The sequence below is a fragment of the Acomys minous genome (assembly GCF_964271855.1).
Source record: "Acomys minous genome assembly, chromosome: 3".
NCBI classification, from domain to species: domain Eukaryota; kingdom Metazoa; phylum Chordata; class Mammalia; order Rodentia; family Muridae; genus Acomys; species Acomys minous.
In genome coordinates this window covers 43,460,242-43,477,883 of record NC_140485.1, presented here as the reverse complement: position 1 = coordinate 43,477,883, position 17,642 = coordinate 43,460,242, and the positions used below count along the sequence as shown (strand labels likewise).

The 17,642-nt window shown below is 44.3% G+C and overlaps 1 protein-coding gene across 6 annotated transcripts in view; it reads right to left on the bottom strand.

The window, feature by feature from the left end:
* Positions 1–17,642, bottom strand: part of KIAA1549L (KIAA1549 like) — a 254,077-nt gene that overhangs the window by 16,351 nt on the left and 220,084 nt on the right. For all 6 annotated transcript variants that reach the window (XM_084774625.1, XM_084774630.1, XM_084774629.1 and 3 more), the window contains one exon: positions 8,293–8,643. In XM_084774625.1, the coding sequence (XP_084630751.1) occupies positions 8,293–8,643 (351 nt within the window). The remainder of the gene's footprint in view (positions 1–8,292; positions 8,644–17,642) is intronic.

Sequence of the window (17,642 nt, the reverse complement as noted above, 5' to 3'; positions counted from 1 at the left end):
AGAAATTTAAGATGCCCTTGGGGTGGACAAAGCTCAAATTTGTGTTTTTAGGGCAGTGTGCTTGTTGGTCAGACAGACCAAGATGGCAGGCCTTTAAACCCCAAAGTATTGGGACAAAAATGCTGCAGCAAGGCGGACACCATAAACAGGATTTTTGAGCCGAAAGAGGTCCCTTGTCCTACTCCAACACTATGGCAAACAACCTACCTGTCAGGCTAACCCATGTAATAGCAGCAAGGCCTTAGGGAAAACACACTTTTCAATGCACCATGAAAATTGTGAGCTGTAAGGGACATCTCTAAGGACAACCCTGGCATTCTTCCTCCCCTGCATCTCAGCAAACTAAAACAGAACTGCAAGCCGATGCCAGGCGTGGGAATAGACAGCAGGAAGCAAGTACAAACTATGTGGCTGCCCAAAAGACAAACTTGGCAGCTGACGTTTGACTATGAGATCAGGCCTCAGCACAGAGCAAGTGGAGGCAGCTGTGCCTGACGTACACACATGCAGGGCAAGCCTTGGCCTCTCTTTGGGAGGGTAACTAGTGAGGCTCCAGAGCCCAGATGGCAACCCTTTTTGGAGTGGAATTTCCCTAACATAGGCTCACAGGATTAGGACAATTAAAAATTAAATAGGAACTTGTACTACAAACAAGAGCTTATGAAATATATCAGAAGGGAAGGTGAAAACCAGTACCAAAGACATAGACACAGTTTCAGCTGTCCAGACATTTAAAAAAAATGTAACAAATGCTTTTAAAGAGTTAATTGACCTGGGCTGATGGCTCAGTGGATAAGGACACATAATATTCTTCCATAGGCCTCAAGTTCAATTCCTAGCATCCAAATCAGGCAGCTCACAACTGCCTGCAACTTCAGCTCTAACACCTTTTTCTGGTCATGTGGGAATTGCACTCACAAGTATAACAAACCCACATTCTCACATAACACACATCACATAATTTAAAATAAAGCTACATTAAAAAAAAAAGTATTAACTAGCCAGGTGTGGCAGTACATGGCCTGTAATCCCAGCACTTGGCGAGGCAGAAGCAAACAGATCTCTGTGAGTTTGAGGCTAGCCTGGTCTACAAAGGAAGTTCAGGACCGCCAAGGCGGCACAAAGAAACCCTGATTAAAACCCTCCTCCCCAAAATATTAACTGACAAAATTGGGTTGTCATCAGGAATGATCTAGCATACTCAAAACAACTTTCAAGTGTAAAACAGGGTCCCTTGAAGTAAAGCCCTCAGTGTTGGGGAATTAAAGTGTGCATTAAGAATTAATGAAGAAGCCAGTTGAGGTGGCGCACGCTTGTAATCCCAGTCCTCAGGGAAGCAGAGGCAGGTGGATCTCTGTGGGTTCGAGGCTAGCGTGATCTACAAAGCAAGCCCAGGAAAGCCAAGGCTACATAGGAAAAAAAAAAAAAAGAAAAGAAAAGAAAAGAAAAAGAAAAAAGAAAAAGAAATCAATGAAGAGATAATTAAGAAACTTGGAAATATAACCGAGGAACCTAATAAAAATGAATTACAAAAAGGGAGTAGATTGAAAATATAAGGAAAGATGCAGATTTGGGGGATGAAGAGGCCTGACACTTGAATCTAGTGTGGAAGGGCAGAAGTGGGAGAGAGCTGTTGAGTGCCCTCCACTTTCTCTTCCTAGGCAGGGTCTCCCACTGAACCCAGCAAGTGCTTTATCCATGGAGCCATTTTCACATACCTTTGAAATCGTTTTGACAGACCCTAATAGGTACATGAGGGCAGTGTGTCTGATTGAAATTGGGGAGGGTAAACTTGGGGAGTTGGTAAATTTGTTGACCCTTATTTCATGATGGTGTCCTGTGGAGCTCCCTGAGCCCCGAGTTTATGGATGGTTACAAACCATTGTCCTGGATACCTTCCCAGCCATACTTTCCCTGATCCTCAGCAATCCAACAAGTAAAAGGCTCCCTTCCCCCCAAAAGAGAGGCTTACAAGCCTTTGTCTCCTCTGGCCTCTGATGCTATCCAGCAAATGAGGCAGACATCTCTTTCAGTCTCCGGTTCTTGGGAGGCTTTTTCTGTACTCAACATACTTTGCCAGCCAAGAAAGAGCTCCCTATGCTCGTCTGTCTAATAGTAAATCACTAAAGGATTGACAAAGAGTCCTGAACTTCTGTTGAGCATTAAGAGTCCCCTTTATTACTAGGGGACTTTTAAGGCATAAAGCACACAGTTCCACAGGAGAACAGACCCCCACACTCTTGGCCTATGGCCCTGGAACTTTGGTAGTCACTTTGGGACTTTGGTAGAGAGGTGGCCCTTGCCATATGTGCGCGGGCTGAGAAAATCTTCCTGTGTTTCCTTCTGTGTAAATTCCAGAGGTTCTAAGTGCCCTTGCCTCCCCACCCCAATTGCCTTTCTGGGTCCATGCATCCGGAACTTATTGGCTCTTGTGTGACAAAGATTCTGTCCCTCCTTTGCCACTAGAAACTATTATTTAAGACTACCAATGGACCCAAGTTCCTAATTCCATAATTATGCTTGGTGTGCTCAGCTTGGCACTGTCATATCCACTGGAAGTGGTAAGAGTCAAGGAACTGGCACAGCTGCTTGACACAGGTCCAGCAAAGCTGGGAGGATTGCTACAAGCGCTGCTCTTCTATCTGTAAATGGCACAGCCATATCCACCGGAAATGCTGAGAGTCATGAAGCCAGCACATAGTTCCAGCAAAACTGAATGGATTGAAACCATCACTGTCTTTCCAGCTCTAAATTTTGGGTTTTAGTCTCTGTGTGTTGCATTATTGGGGGACTTTCTGCATTATGATTCAATTTATGTGTTTTCCTGAGGAAAATTATGTCTGAGTCTTTTTAGGAAAATCTTAAGATTAACTTTACCTGGTTACTATTTGGAAGTCTTCCTTATGCCCTGGAGATCATTAAGCACAGATAAGCACATAGCTAGATGGGGTCATCCCTTCAGGAATCTCCTTGGGGTATCTGCCCCTGAGCTAACTCAAACAGTATATTGGTGCAGGGTAAACAGAGACAGACAACTGACAAACTCTGACTGGCCAGGAAAATAGGTTACAGATGCAATACCTCTTTTTATCACTGGCTTAGAGCTCTCTGTGGGTTAGGCAGGCAGTGGTGGCACACGCTTTTAATCCCAGCTCTTTGGAGGCTGAGACAGGCGGGTCCTCTGAGAACATCAGTCACTTGTAACAACTGAGCCATCTCTCCAGCTCCTCAGAGCTGTTCTAAAGACTAGCTTTCTAACTTCATCTGTGATAAGTAGGTACTCAGCGGCAAGTGTGGTGGCATTTGGGGGAGAGGTTATGGAAGCTACAGGAGGTGGAGTTTAGCTGGAGGAAGCAGCTGACAGTGAGTCCTTGGGGGCCATCTTAGCCCTAGTGCCCTCTTTCCTCAAAACATGGACCAAACTCTCTGAAGCTATGAGCTAGATTTGGTTTTCCATCTTCAGGCTGTTCGCACAGGCCTTTATTCAGTGACAAGGTGGTAGCTAATAGAGTGAATAGGCAAGGCATGCTCTAGATTTTTCTCTTCTCTTCCCATGCAGTAGCCCTCTGGTAGATCCCGTGACTAGTGACACTCCTAAATTTAGTGGCACATGCTTTGGCCACATAGCGAGAGCTCTGTGAGTTTTTGTGGGGAGCGGGGCATTGCTCAGGGAAGAGCAAAGGCAGAGCCTTATGTCTGTCCAGTCAGGCGAGTACAGCACAGCGATCCTGCCTTCAAGGATGCTGAGAGCTCCACAAAGCATGACCAACAGTGACTGGTCGGGACTGCACCTGCAATTTCTTACCCACCTCACCAGGTGGGAGCTCAGGATAGGTTCAAATTTTATTTGGGGGAAATATGAGCAATGTGATATGCTGTGAATCCAGGCGCTCTGCTGACTATAAACATGCCTGATATGTTGGCATGGTTTATTATCGAAGGCTTGGCAGTGGACTCTTCTGTTTGTAAGGCAGAAGGTGAAACACAGGCTTGTCAGCCCTTCTTACAGGAATAGAAAAAGCTCCCCTAAACTGAGTTAGCTTCCTTATGAGAACAGCATACACCAATGGTGTAGATATTTGTATTTCCATTGGAGCTGGAAGGACATCCCTATTACTCATGTTTAATCAGGGGATAGAAAATGTATGGGCGCCAGCATTAGGCAGCAATAGGTTTTCACCCTCTTCTTCCATCACAAGCTGTTCAGTTGGCCCCTGGATCCACGGATTCCACAACTGAGGTTTCAAATGACTGCAGCTGGAAATGTCCTCAAAAAGTCTGCACTGAGAACAGACTTTTCTTTAATTGTTTCCCAAACAAAAGAGACGAGAACTGTTCATATAGTATGTGGGTTATGTCATGCCAAGCCTTCTAAATAACCTAGAGGTGACATAGGAGCACATATGTAGGTTACATATGCAAATGAGGCCCATGAGGAGTTTTGTTGCCTTCTGAGGGGTCTCCTGTCCCCTGTGGACATCAAGGCATGACTGTTCAAAACTGGAAAAATTGTTTACTTCCCCAAACCTGCTTAATAACTGAGTACCTGAGGCTAATGACATCATGGCAATATCATAGGAGGGTTAATAGATTAGGAGAGATCATGTCTATACAGCACCTACGTCAGAATGCAACCAACAATAGGAACTCGATAGATGGCAAGTGTTATTCTCGTTATTACTGTTAATTCTTCTATAAAGAGTCTAGTGGGGTAGATGTTTCAACCCTAATGCCTTTTTAAGAATCCTTACTCTCTCGCCAGCAGGAAAGTTGTAGGGTATTTTCATTCCACTTGGCATGGACCCATTATGGCTGCTAGCAAAATTGGATTGGTCATTATGTGTCGAGTCCAATTTCTTTATAGATTCAAGGGGTAAAATATGATCAAAGCTTCCCAAATTGCACTGCAAAAATCCCAAGCTGCCAGCAATAACCTTTCCCATGATGTAAATGCCACGAGGCTGGCCCTAGCACATTAGAAACACCAGCTCCCAATTATCCCCCCGCAGAATTTGGGGCACTTTCTTTTTGTTTTTGCAAGACAAAAATGATCATGGTTATCTTGCTAAATCACTGCCTTTTCCATTGATTTTCACATTATCCTAGCACAAGGGCCTCTGCAAGGTCTTGAGTTAAACATCATCACCCCCGTCGTGTATGGTTGGCTATTTTCCCCTTTTGTGGAGTCAGGAGTCTCCTGTGCACTTGGCAGAGAAGGAAACCTTGACAATGAAAGGATGTTCTTTAGTGTGTTCTGGCTTGATGGTTTGCCCTCAGGTTGGGTTATGCTTCAGTCCTTACCCCTATGAAGCACCCTGATTTCTGATGAGTTTGTCCTGCTCATTACAACTGCCAACTCCTAATTACCACAAACAGCTGCCTGAATGTGTAGTGTCCCACAGTGTCTTTTGAATGCGTTTACTGAGCTGAGGTGTAAGGGCTACGGCAACATCTCACTTGTCACTGGTTGGAAGTCTTGTCTGGGTCATCTAAGGCTTTCTTTCTGAAACCCTGAGCTCTCACAGATTCCTAGAAATCAGCCTCTAACCAGGGGAGCCCAGTGGCTTCTGAGACTTGCCATCAAACAAAAGTAAAGTTTCCTTGGGGGGGGGGTCCCTGAGGTGGGGCATCAGGTGCTTGTTTTAAATGGGCTTAACAGAGCAGGAAAAGAAGATGTGGTCTCGGAAAAGTTGAGAGGGGATATAGATGGTAGGCCCAACAAAGCAGAATAACTAGTCCGATAAAAATTAACACTGTCTGTCAAGTAATTTAATGGGCTGGCACCATGCCAAGCAGTCTGCTAATTATCAATCAACAGGTGTATTGTGTTTGCTAGATGTCAGGACTGTGCTAACCATTTTACAGGAACTAAGAGCCCTCTTATCAGCACCGTTTGCAGACTCGGAGACTCTGAACTGGTCCCTAAGATCATTTGGTTGGTAGGCACTATTCCACTTTGGGTTAGGGGTCAAGTTCAGAGGCTGCAAATGAGTTATCGAGACAAGGTGGTAGCCATCAACATGGGATGGATATGAGTGGCCTTTTCCAGAGGGCAGCTTGCTAGGAGGGATACATCAGTGTGTTAAGACCCGGGTGTTTTTATAGATCTCAGGACTGAAATTCTTTCCCCCACTACGGCACATGCTAACTTTGTGTGTATTCTCAGAACACTGTGATCTTGGAAGCTTTAATATGAATGATGATGTGGGAAGGCATTTTATTATAGCAGATATATAAGTCTGAGTGAGACTCCCCATCTTTTTAGATCCAGACCTTTGGGAATGTGACTGGGATGGTCTTAGAATTAGTGACATTTTTCCAGGACTGGTCCACAGGGCTTCTTGAATGTAACCACCAAGGTTCTCTAATGGCAATGACAAATTTATAGTCCTGAGACCTGGGCATTTCTCCAATGTATATTGTATCTTTTAAATTATATTCAGGATACATATGAGGGGCTGGAGAGATGGCTCAGCAGTTAAGAGCACTGTCTGCTCTTTCAGAGGTCCTGAGTTCAATTCCCAGCACCCATATGGTGGCTCACAACCATCTATAATGTGATCTGATGCTGTCTTCTGGCATACAGGTCTACATGCAGATAGAGTGCTCATATACATTAAATAAATAAATAAATAAATAAATAAATAAATAAATGAGAGAAAAAACATGAGTGGCAAATGAAACCCTGGAAAGGTGCTCCACATCACTCACTAGTCATTAGAGAAATGCAAAAACAAATAACAAACAAACAAACCATGAGCTCTACCTCAAACTCATTAGGATGCCTGCTCTCCAGAGACTAGTTGGCAACAAACATTGGTGAGATGGGAAGAAATCAGAAATTTATTGCTGGAGAGAATGAAAAATGGTACACCCATTGCAGAAAACAACATGTCAGTAGAAAACAGAATTCCATTTGGCTCAGCACTTCCACTCATGGGTGGATACCCAAAAGAACAAGAGCAAGCCCTGGAGGAGACACTTTCATACCTGTGTGAGTAGCAGCACAAATTACTGCGGCCCAAAGGTGAAGAAGACAACTTAAAATTCATACACACCGGCAGACAAACAGATATGATGTAGTATACACATTTGAGTATCATTTGGCCTTGAAATTTAGGAAAGATCTTCTGATGCATGCTGCCTGGATCAAACTTGAAGCCTATGCTAAGTGAAATGTACCAATCACAGAAAGACAAATATTATGAATGAATTACATAAAGTAGCCAACTTTATAGACAGAGGTGGAGTAGAGGTTTCCAGGACTATGGAGAGGGAAGAGAAAGGAGTCATCTTTTTATTGTTGTTTTGGTTTTTCGAGATGGGGTTTCTCTGTGTAGCTCTGGCTGTCCTGGACTAACGTTGTAGACCAGGCTGGCCTGAAACTCACAGAGATCGGCCTGCCTCTGCCTCCTGAGTGCTGGGATTAAAGGTGTGCACCACCACCGCCTGGCTCAAGGGAGCCATCTTTTAATGAGTACAGAGTATCATGTCAGCAAGATGGAGAGTCCTAGAAATAGTTACACAAGAATGAGAATGTGTGTGATATCACCAAATTGTGTATCTTAAAATGGTTAGTGTGTTGAGTGTTGTGGGTCTGGAGAGGTGGCTCAGTGGTTAAGAGCATGCTCTTTTGGAAGATCGGAGTTCCATATCCGGCACCAACATGGCAACTCACAAATGTCTATATGGGATTGGAGCTTATATGGGATTGGGACCCTTCTTCTGTAAAATGAAAATAACATTATACTTGTCTCAGACGTTCATGACACAGACTGTGTAACATAAAATTACTGCCCAGTTCAGCACAATGCATAATATTTAACTCAAGTATAGAGAGGGACTTCCTCCTTACTAGGCAGTAGGTTATTGTCATATTTATTTATTTTTACCAGCAGGAACTTAATGTGCCTTCCTCAAGTTCCACAGCCAGTGGATTCACAGTCAAGCCACAGCCTATGTTCTTAGCCACCAGCATACACAGGGCTCTTCGGTACCTTTGACACTTAAATTGGGGCTCATGTTTGAAAGTGGAGAAAACAACCAGTGAGTGGAGAATGGGCCAGGAAGAATAGCAGAAAAGGAAATGCCCCTAACATGTGTTAGGGTTTCACGTAAGGTTCCCCAGGGACCTGTCCCACAAGTACAAGGTTTGGCTGTGCATCATGAATGAAGTATGAAAAGAAACTCCAGGGCACCTTGTCTCTAGATGCCCTTGCTCTGGGCCCCCTGTTTGGAAACCACTGGGGAGAACAAGCCCAAAGATGTAGGTGGGCAGGAGGTGTGACTTACTGGCCGGGGCAGACTGTACTGGTACATTTCTGGTCGGTAAGTGGGCACCCACTGCACTCCAGTTCTGGGCCTTGTCATGGTCCCTGGAGCACTGGTCACCACCTCTGAGTATGGAAGGTGCTGAGTAGAGCCATAGGCCTCCTGGTGCCGGCTTTGGCCTGCGTGGCCAGCCGAGGCCAGGCTGAAAGCCTCTTCCAGAAGCATGTGCATCTGTTGCCGGACTTCGTCGATGGAAGGTTGCGAGCTCAGGGTGGAGGTCTCTGAATGGCCCTTCACCTGCCGGGCTCTGCCGTAGCCCCGGGGCTCATGGACTCTGTCGACATTGGTTTCCTCTATGATCTCAGGCTCAGTCTGTGGGAGCAAACAAAGTCCAGCGGTTTGTTAATGTTCATTGTCAGATCCTAAAATATTCACTGAGACTGATGAGCCGATGAGTCTGTGCTAACTTAAGTCATGTCCAATGTGTTCCATCAAGGAACTCCCATAGCAGGAACTGCTGGCTAGGGCTTACAGGAGCCATTGTGGCCTTCAAGCATCCACAGCTATACCAGTGCTGCCCCCCTTGCTAATTAGCATAATAATGAGAAATGGCTTTCACTGATTAAATTAATGGCATTCTCAAAATTCCTTGATGCCTTTGAGTATAAGAATCTGGAGCAATCTGTAGGCTATACCCCAAAGGATGGCAAATCACTATAAATGAGCCTGAGTCCAGGATTGCTGGTTTCCTGATTCCATTTATCATGGAGAGCAACACATCTTCCTTCTGCATACAGATGACTTACAAGGATACGGTGACATGAGTGAACCAGGATAGGGCCCAGCACCCTGCTCTCATGAGCATGGCGCGAGATTCTGATGCCTACTCAAGTTTGAGATCTACTGATCTAGAACATTCCCTTTCATCTGTCCCCATCATTCAGGGAGTAGCTGCAGAACTGAGGCGGGCAGGGAGTGTATGAGAGAGGAGTGGGGTGGAGGTGGACAATGGAATTTCATTAATTCCCAAAGAAATCTATATGGACTGACAGCTTGTGTCCCTATTAATGAAGGCATGTTTAGTACATTGTGTACACAGAATGCCTGTGAGTGTTCATTCTTTACCAGTTCTATGGGACACATATGTCACACTGGCCAGGCACATATCCCAGAATGCAAAGAGCAGGAGGCAAGAGATGGCTCAGGTGATATAGGTAACTACTATGGCCAGAGCCAGATCTAAGATGCCCCAGGGTGGAAAGCTGCTTTATTTTTGTTTGTAAAGGATGATGTGCTACCTCAGAGGGCTGGACAAGGACTCAGGGAACGTCTTTGTGAAGATTTAGAGGCGTAGGAGGGGACAGACACGACAAAGGTAGCCACCGCCATCACACTCATTATTATCGCTGTGACTCACACAAACGGTCGTGCATTTGAATTCGTATGTATGAGGCACCTCCCTGCATAATATGGACACTGCAGGAAGATGTCAGTAGGGAATTCATTCACACCGGCCAGTCCTGCTCTCAAAGATCACAGAAGTTAAGAGCTGTGACATATTCATGCCTGTGCTGGGTAGGTCTATGTCAACTTATACAAGCTAAAGTCATCTGAGAGGGGAGAACCTCAATTAAGAAACTGCCTCTGTAAGATCAGGCTGTAGGCAAGCCTGTAGGGCATTTGCTTTTGCTTTTTGCTTTTTGCTTTTTTAAGACAGGGTTTCTCTGTGTAGCCTTGGTTATCCTGGACTCGTTTGTAGACCAGGCTGGACTCAGACTCACAGAGACCCTCCTGCCTCTGTCTCCCAGAGTGCTAAGATTACAGGCACGTGCCACCCATGCCTGGTGACTGATGAGGGAGGGCCAAGGCCATTGTGGGTGGTGCCATTTCTGGGCTGCTGGTCCTGGGTTCTATAAGAGGGTGGGATGAACAAGCTGTGAAGGTCAAGTCTGTAAGCAGCACCCCTCCGTGGCCTCTGCTTCAGTTCCAGGTTCCTATCCCAATTTCCTTCAACGATGGACTATGATACGGAAGTGTAAGCTTTTCCTCCCCAATTTGCTTTTGGTCATGGTGTTTCCTCATAGCAATAGCAATCGTAACTAGGACGGTATTTTAAAATGCACTTTTACTTTTCTTTGGTATTAAATTAGTACATAAAGAAAAAATGCTGGGCATGGTGGTGCACACCTTTAATCCCAGTACTCAGGAGGCAGAGGCAGACAGAATCTCTGTGAGTTCGAGGCCAGCCTGGTCTACAAAGCGAGTCCAGGACAGCCAAGGCTACACAGAGGAAACCCTGTCTCAAAAAAAAAAAAAATTAATAATTTTACAAAATTTTACAGCCAGGCTTGTTACAAAATAGAAGAAAAGAAAAAGAAGGAAATTAGTAAATATACATTAGTGAATAAGTTGAAAATACAGACAGCATAAAAGGGAAATTAAAGGTTTCTTCTACTCCCAGCACCTAGAGTTAGGGCTTGTCTTATGTAGTTCAAGAGCAAATATAAGGCTCTCCATGTAGCTTCAAGACTGGATTTATTAGCAAACAACTATAGTAAGCAATTTCAAGCAATAAAAAAAACCTGACTTATTTTTATTTTATGTGCATTGGTATTTTACATGCATGTATGTCTGTGTGAGGGTGTCATACCCCCTGGAACTGGGGCTACAGGTAGAAGTGAGCTGTCGTGTGGATGCTGGGGATTGAACTCAGGTCCTCTAGAAGAGCAGCCAGTGTTCTTAACCACTGAACCATCTCTCCAGCCCCTCAAGTATTTTTTTTTATCCTACTTAACATATGCAAAAGCAGATCATGAAATAGAACATAAAATTATCCCTTAATACAAGTACAGGCCATGCCGCTTAGACCATTTTAGAGAAAGGCTTTTGATCGTTGTCTGGGAAGTGGTGTTTCTAAGAGCCAGCAGACCTGACTGTTAAGATTTTGCCTGGAGATATCTTCTCGATAATGAATCCAACGTCTAGAAGAAAGTGTCTGTATAATCCAGAGAACGTTTGGAATTGAAGTTCAAAGCCTTAGGGTCTTCAACTCAAGCTCCATTGTTAAGGAGAGGAAGCTGAGGTGAAAGCAGTTACATGGTTTGCCTGGAGGTGGGCGTGCCTGGGCACACCCCGCTGTGCAGTGCTGCCTCCTCAGTGCTGGCTGCTACCCACACACGGCCTTCCTCCATACATCTTCAGTTCTCCCCAATACATAATGGATGTTTAGTGACAGATTACTCCCAGGTGGAGATGAATGGCACCAAGGTGAGCTGAACTGTGATTTTCCCCCTTTCAATGCATCTGTAGTCAGAAGAGTGAGTATATTCTGTGTGGATTTATAGTTGTGTGCTGGGCAGGGCAAGACTGCATATCTTGGCAACATACCTTACTCTCCCTCTCCTCCTTAAGAGTCTTGGGGTGGTGCTGTGCAACAGGGTAGGGGCATGACACCTCTGTAAAATGCTAGGGGGAAGTGGACACATGTACTGCAGGCTCCCATTTGCCACCATACATGCTGCCCCAGGAGAGGGTAACTCTTGCATCTTACAACAGGGGTTTCATCTGGCGGGGGGGGGGGGGGATCAGGGAGGGGGTCTTCTTTTAATCTGAGTGTCCAGTGTCATGGCCCATGACCGTCAAAGCCTCCTGGTTCTGACTAGTTCTCTGTTGGTTTTCAGACTTTCCTTATCCACAGATGGGAACAAGGCTAGCTTCTGCGCATTCCAGCCCTTTCTGGACACACTTGTATTTGTTTAATGCCCATCTTTCTCCACACCAGACACTCCCTGAAACCACTGCATTTCCATTTCCCAGGAGGCCACCATAAGGCACTTGGTTGGCCTTCAATAATACTTTGAGACTTGACCTGACTTTAAAAATCCCATCCAATTGCCCATGGGTGTGTTTGAAGTTAAGATAAGACGGTCCACTTTCCTTACCACATTTCCTCCAGTGCTAATGAACAGTACGATATGTGTACATGGCAAGCTGTATGGACTCTCTGGGACTCAGGCTGCTGCTCTCTGTAATGGCAGAGTTGAACTACTGTCTGACATTTACTATCTGTCCTGGCTAGTGTTAGGACACAAGCTAGAGTCATCTGCAGGGAGGGAGTATCAACTGAGAAAATGTCCCCAGAATATCTAGCTGTAGGGCTCATTGTGAGTAGTGCCATCCATGGGCTGGTGGTCCTGAGTTCTTATTAACGCTGGCTGAGCAAGCTGTAAGGAGCAATCCAGTTAGCAGCACTCCTCCATGGCCTCTGTATCAGCTTCTGCTTCCAGGATCCTGCCCTGACTTCCTTTAATGATGAACAGTGCTGTGAGAGTGTAAGCCAAACAAACCCTTTTCTCCCCAAGTTGCCTTGATCACGGTTGTTTCATTGCAGCAACAGAAACCCCGACTAAGACACTGTCTCTTGAACACCGGCTGCCTAGGAAGGGCCATATCCTTCCTAACACCACAGTCCTTTGGGTCATCTGATATCCATTTAGGAAGGGAAACATCTTCCAAGCCCTCTGCCTATGGCATAGGTCATAAATTTGTCCTTTTTCTAATGGGACAATTACTACTTTCAGCTCTTAGTTGGTTTTTAGGTTGCATCAAGAATACAGCAATTAATAAAATTGCTACCTGGCCCTGAAGGAGTATCCTATAGGAGAGATAAATAACAACACTATGGATATCAGCTGTCGGTGATGAGTAGCTTGTAAACTATGACTGTTCCCCAAACTTTGAATACATTGACTCTTTTTACTCTTACAATAACCTATGTTGCAATATTATGAGTATGATTATTTACATTGAACAGATGAGAAAACTAAGGCATTGAAAAGCCAAACAGAAAGCTCTTAACCACTGTACATATACAAACAGATCTTTCACCATCCCGTAGGTGTGTGCTCTGACCAAAGCAGGAATAGACTTCTGAGAGAAGGACCAAGACAGAATAATCACTACAGTTATCTCAGAGGCCACAAGGATAAAAACATCAGTGTAGAAACAAAAGTGCTTTGCAGCAAACCTGCCAGTGGGCAGTTAATGGGTACCACTGCTCCTCAGTGGACGGGCCACTCCTCTTGGGTTCCATTATATCTAATGGGTTCTGGCATCCATAGCCCACGGTTGAGGGCTGCATTTCTAAAGCCATTGATTAGCTGTTAAGTGAAAGAAATCCACATAGTGGGTACTCACATTTGCTCAAGGATGTGAGTCCTGTGATATCCTGGCCCTGTAAGGAGTTTACCTCACGTGCTGCCTTGCTTGGCCTCACAGGTACATATAACAGATGTGTCTACTTTCAGATGATGGAGACCATGACCACTGGCTTACCTGGGCCTCGCGCTTTTCCTTCACTTATGTTCACTTACGATGCTTTATGGGTAGAGATATAAAACTAAAGTCTCCCTACACTGGCTAATGGTTGGCTTGAGAACAGTGTCTGTCTGGGGCCATATTGGCACAGAGAATGCATTTTTATGCCTATTTAACTTGGAAGTTAGCACATTTGCTTCTTAATCTCATATTGAAAACTCCTGGGAAGCTATTTTTACAAACAGTCAAGATATACTTCAATAGAAAATTTAAAAAAGGAAAAAAATAATCAAGGAATGCCTGCTAATAATAACAAAAATAGAACACACAGATAAGCCAAACAAAGAAAGTTAAAACCCATTGTAATCTGACTGCCAGAATACCTACAACAAACGCTGTGACCTTCATGCATGTCCTTCCGGATGTTTCTATACATATGAAAGAGGCTGCAGATCATGAATGCTGAAGCACTTTTGACATACTGCCCTGCTCAACACCTCCAACCCCCAGCCCCAGACAGAATAATGACATACTGGCCATGACAGCTGTTTCCCTTCTAAGAGAGCCCACAGTTTGGTACCCAGTTCTCAGGCAGCAAAGGAAGTGGAGGCAGCAAACTTGAGAGAGGAGGGGGAGTGGATTATAGGGTTTTTAAAGTAGGATTTTTTTTTCCCCCAGAGAAGAACAAAAGTGGCTGTGATATATAGAGGAGAGAAAATGGCGGCGGGAGGGTGGAAGGGTGGCAAATTTCAAAAGGAACACATTCTTAGTCTGGGTTTCCACTGCTATATTAAAACATCATTACCAAAATCAAATTGCAGAGGGAAGGGGTTGTTTGGCTTATATTTCATATTACAACCCACCGTCAAAGAAGTCAGGTCCTCACGGCAGGAACCTGGAGGCAGGAACTGAAGCAGAGGAGGAATTCTGCTTGTTGGCTTGTTCTCCATGGATGGCTCAGTCTGATTTCTTATTCATCTCAGGGTCATCTGGCCAGAGCTGGCACCTTCCACAGTAAGCTGGGCTTTCCCACACCACTCTCTAATTAGGATCATGCTAAATAGGCTTGCTTATGGGCCAATATCATGGAGGCATTTCCTCAGCTGAGAGTCCCTTTTCCCAGGTGAGTAATGCCTTAGTTAGGGTTTTATTGCTGTGAAGAGGCACCATAACCATGACAACTCCTATTTAAAAAAAAAATTAATTGGGGCTAGCTTATAGTTCAGAGGGTCAGTCCATTATCATCATGGCGGGAAGCATGGCAGCGTGCAGGCACACATGGTGCTGGGGAGGGAGCTGAGGGCTCTACACCTTGATCTGAAGGCAGCCAGAAGGAGACTGTCTTCCACAGGCAGCCAAGAAGAAGCTCTGATTTCACATTGGGTGGAGCTTGGGCATAGGAAACCTCAAAGCCCACTCCCACAGTGATGTATTTCCTCCAACAAGGTCACGCCTCCTAATAGTTCAACGCCTTATGGCCAAGCATTCAAACACATGAATCTATGGGGGCCAAACATGTTAAAACCACCACAACTAGTTTGTGTCAAGTTGACATAAAACCAACCAATATAACCGCTGACTATGATATGACACATATGAAAAATATGAGTAGAGGATTAGAGATATTTACCAATTATTGTTGTTAGCATAGTTCTTTGGTTTAGATAAGGTTTCAGAATGTACTGTCTGGATTATGACTTTATAAATGGGAATAAGCATATACATATATGTAAATGGATATAAATATATGATGTTTAAAAGTTTAACATTTATTGTGTGTGTGTGTGTGTGTGTGTGTGTGTGTGTGTGAGACTGTGTAAGGATATTCCACATGCATGCAGTGCCCTCAAGGACAGAAGAAGGTGTTGGATCCCTGGAGTGGAGTTCAGGTGGTTGTAAGTTACTCTGATGTAGGTGCTGGAAGGACAGCAAGTGCTCTTAACTGCTGAGCCATCTCTCCAGCGCCCATGTAAGGCTTAAAAAAAAAGAATACATTTATGTATCTATATATTATATAGAAGTACTACATATAATATTCTATATCCATAAATATGTACTCATAAGGAATAACTTATAGTTATTTCATAACTATATTATACGGAGTTATAAGATTACAATCCACAGTCCACTGTTTTAGGTGGTCTCTTGATATCTCACTATTTAAATAAAGCAAGCTGTAAAAGCTATCCTTGGGATTAAACTTGTATACAGCCATGAATTTTAAACCTAGGTTAAATTTACACAAGTGGAATTATTGGTATAGAGAATATGCATATATTTAAGGTTTAGGGTAGTTATGGAATTTCCTATGATATATCACAGCCCACAGAAGAAATTGAAAGCATTCTTTCTTCCCTGGACACAGAGCCGGGGTCTTGCCCTTTGTAGCATTCCCACATGGGACATGTACCTACAGGTCGTGTCATGTTGTTTTCTTTCTTTAAAAGAACTTTTTAGATTTATTTGCTTTATCATTTTATATGTAGGAGCATTTTGGCCACATGTATGTGTGTGCTGTGTTTGTGCCCGGTACCTACAGAGGTTGGAAGAAAGTTGGATCCTCTGGGACTAGAGTTACAAACAGTTGTGAGCTATCACTTGGTGCTGGGAATTGAACCTGGGTCCTCTGGGAGAGCAAAAGTAATTCTTACCCCTGAGCCAGCTCACCAGGCCCCCATGTTGTTTTCCAAAGAGCAAGCCAGTCTCATACACCAAGGCTACTTACACAGTGGCTAGGAATTCATGTAACCATGCTTTCTGAAACCCCATGGGAACAAATTTGAAGGACATTATATCTCTGCTGGGGACACCACCACAGAATTTCTGGAAACTATTTCACAAACTTAGTCCCATTGTTTGTCCTTGGGGGACATTTGCTAAAAATGTCCCCTGAAGTCTTCAACAAAACTAGGTAGTTTTGAAAAATAATACACTAATGAAAGGACAAGGTATTGACTAGCAGAGAATATTAGGGTTTGTCTGTATTCAGGGTGTACAAATAACTTCTACAAGTGAATAAGAGACATCCAACTTAAAAATGGTACAATATGCTTGAAAAGAAACCTCAATAAGGGACATTGTCAAACTGTCCAATAGACACGTACATCAGCAGAGACTTTAAATTCGGTAGAATGTGTGAGATTTTAAAAGCCCAATAACAGCAAGTGCTGGTGAGGCAAAGAAGTGGAATTGACTAATCACTGCTGATGAAAGGGGAAAGTTTTCCATGCTTTATAAGTCTGACTGTGGTTCATAAAAAAGTCAGACCTATGTACTGAAGTTCTATTCTGGGTTGTCTGGAACAGATAAGAACATATGTGCACAACATAGCTAAATTCTCAGAGTATTTTCCTACTAGCTCTAAAGAGAAAACAACCCAAATATCCCACAGTAGGATGATGAACAAGCAATCAGCATTGGGCTTGTATGATAGAGCAGCAACAGACAGGAACAAGACACTGATAACGCAATGGGATAGGGGAGCCTTGAGTTGGAGAAGTTAGACACTGAGCAATTCATCTATATGAGTCCAGGAAGATGCAGGATCATGACGGTGGATATCAGAAAGGTGGTTGCCCTGGAAGGGTGATGCTTGACTGAAGAAAGAGTGAAGGAACTATCTGGGATCTCTCTCTCTCTCTCTCTCTCTCTCTCTCTCTCTCTCTCTCTCTCTCTTTGTCTCTCTGTCTCTCTCTCTCTGTCTCTCTCTGTCTCTGTCTCTCTGTCTCTCTCTCTCTCTGTCTCTCTGTCTGTCTCTCTCTCTCTCTCTCTCTCTCTCTGTCTCTCTCTGTCTCTCTGTCTCTCTGTCTCTCTCTCTCTGTCTCTGTCTCTCTGTCTCTGTCTCTCTCTCTGTCTCTCTCTCTCTCTCTGTCTCTCTGTCTCTCTCTCTCTGTCTCTCTCTGTCTCTGTCTCTCTGTCTCTGTCTCTGTCTCTCTCTCTCTCTCTGTCTCTCTGTCTGTCTCTCTGTCTCTCTCTCTCTCTCTCTCTCTCTCTCTCTCTCTCTCTCTCTCTCTCTCTCTGTGTGTGTGTGTGTGTGTGTGTGTGTGTGTGTAAGG